The 4445-nt window shown below is 51.7% G+C and overlaps 1 protein-coding gene across 3 annotated transcripts in view; it reads right to left on the reverse strand.

Moving 5' to 3' along the window:
- Positions 1-2768, reverse strand: part of POLD2 (polymerase (DNA directed), delta 2, accessory subunit) — a 9181-nt gene extending 6413 nt beyond the window's left edge. The window contains exons 1-3 of one of the 3 annotated variants that reach the window (XM_011946756.1): positions 2375-2706; positions 1486-1663; positions 1039-1399 (exon numbers count right to left, since the gene is read on the reverse strand). In XM_011946756.1, coding sequence (XP_011802146.1) covers positions 1039-1258 — 220 coding nt within the window. In that variant the 5' untranslated portion in view covers positions 1259-1399; positions 1486-1663; positions 2375-2706. The other 2 variants (XM_011946755.1, XM_011946754.1) reach the window with 2 other exon arrangements.
- Positions 2769-4445: the final 1677 nt, after the last annotated feature.

The following is a 4445-nucleotide window of genomic DNA, read 5'->3' on the forward strand; positions in this document are numbered from 1 at the left end:
CCTGACCTCGTGATCCGCCCGTCTCGGCCTCCCAAAGTGCTGGGATTACAGGCTTGAGCCACCGCGCCCGGCCTCAGGTAGTTCTTTATAGCAATGTGAAAATGGACTAATACATATCCCTAATGAATTTGATGTTCTAGCTAGATTTCTGGGCCCAGTGTTCTCCTGGCTGCCTATAATAAGAGTTGATCTTGGCTTGGTGTGGGATGAGATGGGCTTCTCAAAGCTCCTCAGGAGATTCCAATGTGCAACTAGGGCTAAGATCCATTTCACCTGGTGCCAAGGACAGTAAAAACGAGTAAGACTGGTCTCACCTACAAAATCCTCAGTTTAAAAAGATAATAGGAGATGGATTTGAAAACTACCTGGAAAGCCACTCTTATGTAAGTGGTAGGAATGGGGGAATGCAGCAGCACCCAAAACTCAAAGGGGGAGATGGGGGTCCCTACTTCACCACCAAGAATAATCCAACTGCAGGAGAGATCACCGAGGAAGAAATGGGGGCAAAGAACAAGGGTTGTGTTGGACAGGCCACTTTATTAGGAAAGACAGAGAGCCCAAGGGACAGGAAAATTCATGGCCAGCAAATATAGGGGCCAGGAGGAGAGGCAAACAGACATGAATGAACAGAGGGGGTCCCCTCGAGACCAGAGTGCATCCTCACCAGTCTTGGCTCCTGGTGCCTGGCGCCAAGCTTGCCACACTGAGGGGCTCTCTGGCTACAGCACAGGCAAATACTTGAGTAATCTGCACTGAAGATAGGAAAACCATTTTCCTCTGCCAGTGAAATAATCACCATCACCACGAGAACTAAGTCCTTATCTCCAACCAGCCTCTGAACTAAAACTAACTTCAAACCCACAAATTACTTAATTTAATCCTTGTTACTATCTTAAGAAGAAACCGAGGGAAAAAGAGGTTAATTTTCCCAAGGTAACAGGAGGTGGGATCAATTAGAGAAATGTTTCCGTTCTCTTGCAGAACATTTCTAAGTTCTGGGCTGGTGTGGGGGAAGCACCTTCCCAAACTCTCACTTACCCCAGTGCTGCTGGGCCCGGTTCTCCAGGAAGGGTCTCATTTGGATGAGGCGGGTGGCATAAATGTGGGCATACTGCCGGCTAAAGCTGCGCTCTCCTAGCCGGAAGGGTTGTGAGGAGTTGGTGTAGGTCGCCACTGGGACCCGGGCAAAGGTGGCATTGTTGGCTGATGGTGGGGACAGCAGAGTGTGGGTCCTCTGGGCAGCCTGCTCAGAAAACATGGCCACACTCCTGGCTTGCTTGGTCCACACAGCTTCGCCCAGGCCAAGGAGGGTCACTGTGAAAACACAAAGGCATTCCTGCTGCCCCGGCCCATCCCCAAAGCAGCAGCTCTCCTGCAGTCTCACTGCACCCAAAGGATACTGGGAAAAGAAGGGGAACAGCTGTAGTTGACACTAGACATTGTATCCACTTGGAAATTTATCGTGTCTGGATACCGATGTCTTACCCTGTAGCAGTCATCCAAAAAGAGAAAAGGAAAGCTAGGAGTGTTTCTCTCATCTGCAGTTCTCCCCGAACCCCAGACTCAAGTGTCCTGTTCCATCTGGACAACTATCAGGGTCTCAATCAACTTCAGCGTGCCCCAAATGGAATGCCTGATCTGCCTCCGTCCAGCTCTCCAGCACCTGCCTCATCTCCAGACATGAGGCCTGCCTTATTAAATAAGCCTCCTGTGAAATAATAAGTCTATTACTAAATAATAAAATGAACTAAACCAAAACCAAAACATAAATCAGTCACTGCTCTGCTCAAAACTCTCCAAAGCGTCCTCATTTCATTGAATAAGGCCCCAAGTCTTTACAACTGCCTATGAGATCTGCTCCACTGGTCCTCTCCCCTCCTGGTTCCCACTCCTCAACCTTGGGTCCCTCCCCAGAGCAGGAGGCCTCTGAACTCTTGCTTGCCCCTCTCCCATATACCTATAGGGCTCACTTGCCCATTTCCTTCAAGTTCTTACATCTTTACTCAAATGTTACCTTGTGCCCTGCCCATCTGATTTACAACTGCAACCCTTCCCAGTACTTCAACTGTTATTGTTGTTTACAGCATTTAAACAAACTATATTGTAAACGTATTGTCTGCCTGCTGCAATTAAACCACAAGCTCCAGGAGGGCTGAGATTTTTGTGTCTTATGCCACTACCCACCTGGGGCTACGAAGTACAGACGCGGTGAGTCCAACTGTGATGTTTGGGTTGGACACACAACGGATTTTCAAGAATAGTACAAAGAATATCCCAATAATTTCTTCAAATACAACTGAAATAACAGTTTGGATATATTTATGGATTTACTCCAACTGATTTCTGTTTCGTTTTACTTTTTTCGTACACCTACTAGAAAGTTAAAAAAATTCCGTAGCGGCTTGCAATCTATCTCCACGGGACAGCACTGGCCCGGGACACAGGCTCTGCACACGTGTCTAACGAGTGACTAATTAAGAGTTTTCGGCTGGAACCTGTTTGATGGCGGCAGCAGCCAGGCCGCGCTGCTTGGGATGCGGCCGAGGGCGCCCTGGGGGCTGCCCCAGTCACGGCGGGTGCCCCCGGCTCGGACCCACGCGGCAGCTGCGGAACGTCCGCCAAGACACCAGCCTACCGCCCCACGAGCCCGGTCTCGCGGCCTGGAACCGCCACCCACAGCTGACCCCGTTTCCCGGGACCCTACTCACCGCGCTGCACGCCGCATCCCGCCAATCTCCGCGCGCCTGCCCCGCCCATCACCGCAACTCGCCAATCCCCGCGCGACTTCCCCGCCCATCGCCTCAAGTCACCAATCGCTGCCCTCCTCACCCCGTCCGTCACCAGGCGCCGCATCCCGCCGACCACCTTTCACCCAGTCCCCGGACGTACAGAGAACGCGGAGCCCCACCCTCGGTTTCCTGGGCAACGCGGTGCTGGGGCTCGCCGGTGGGCGCCGCGGGTCTTGGGTTGGCGGCCGCGCGTGCAAGGGTTGGGCTGGCGGGAGGTGTCGTCCTCCAGTGGGCTGACCGCGTCACCCCGCCAGGCCTCCCAGTGGTCGCCCACCGGCCTCCTTGGTGAAGCCCCCAGCGTCCCAGTTTTCCCCGCAGAGCTGCCCACTTGTAGCGATGGCGACACGCGAGGAGGATCCCAACAGAAAGAAGGCCCAAGGCCCACAAACTGGGCCGGGGAGAAGTAACCCTTCCTGAAGGGATGGCGCAGGGTGTCGGGGTTCCTCCCGTCCTGCCAGCGTCTGCGCCCGGGAAGTGCATTGGCGGTTTCGGGGTCCTCCCTAGCCTGCCCATAGCTGCACACCAGCTTCCAGCTCAACACTCTCCAATCTCCAGTGTTCTCGTTGTCCCCGTTATTCGTACTCGTTCTTACCACCACGTCTTTCTGAGTGCTGTCTGCCACTTTGGGAATACTTTTTTTTTCCATCTCCACTAATTTATAGAATTCCTCACCCTATCAAGAGGCACTTCCCCACTAAGCTTCCCGGGATCCCCCTGCCGCGCGCTGATTCTCCCAGGCGTCCTCTAGAGCTACTGTTCTGCTCCTTCCCTGGGCCTGTTTCCTAAGTCCAGGTCTTGTCTGCACAACAAGTGGATATTAACACACGTTAATTATCACTTAATATTTTAATTTTTTGTTTTTGTTTGTTTGTTTGAGGCAGCGTCTTGCTCTGTGGCCCAGGCTGGAGTGCAGTGGTGTGATCTCGTCTCACTGCAGCCTCGAACTCACAGGCTCCAGTGATTCTCCAGCCTCAATTCCAAGTAGCTGGGACCACAGGCGCGCACCACCACTCCTGGCTACTTTAAGTTTTTGTATGTGTGTGCGTGTGTGTGTAGAGACAGGGTCTCCCAACGGTGCCCAGGCTAGTGTGGAACTCCTGGGCTCAAGTGATCCTCCCACCTCAGCCTCCCAAAGTGCTGGGATTACAGGCATGAGCCACCACGCCCGGCCTTATATTTTAATTTAAAATGTGATATTTTAATTATTAAAATAATGACACATTAATTCACCTGCTCCTCAAATAATCTTTTGGGTCAGACACAGTGGCTCACGCCTGTATCCCAGCACTTTGGGAGGCTGAGGTGGGAGGGTCACTTAAGCCCAGGAAGCTGAGGTTGCAGTGACCTAAGATTGCACCACTGCACTCCAGCCTGAGCGACAGAGCCAGATGCTGTTTCAAAGCAAACAAGCAAACAAACAAAAAATCTTTGAAGCATGAACTATTATTTTTCTCCCACTTTACATGTGAGGAAATTGAGGCAGAGTGGGCAAGAGAGATCAGTAGCTAGTGAGTAATAGGTGGGATTCACACAAAGACAGCAGGACTATTGCTGGTAAGGTTGTGCTCTTCTGACCCTTGACCTGAAACATTGTACATGTATTGGGCAAACAAATAATTTTACTTCTTCCTTTCCAATTCAGGTGTTTTTATTTCT

This window comes from Colobus angolensis, unplaced genomic scaffold, assembly GCF_000951035.1.
Source record: "Colobus angolensis palliatus isolate OR3802 unplaced genomic scaffold, Cang.pa_1.0 Scaffold253, whole genome shotgun sequence".
Lineage (NCBI taxonomy): Eukaryota > Metazoa > Chordata > Mammalia > Primates > Cercopithecidae > Colobus > Colobus angolensis.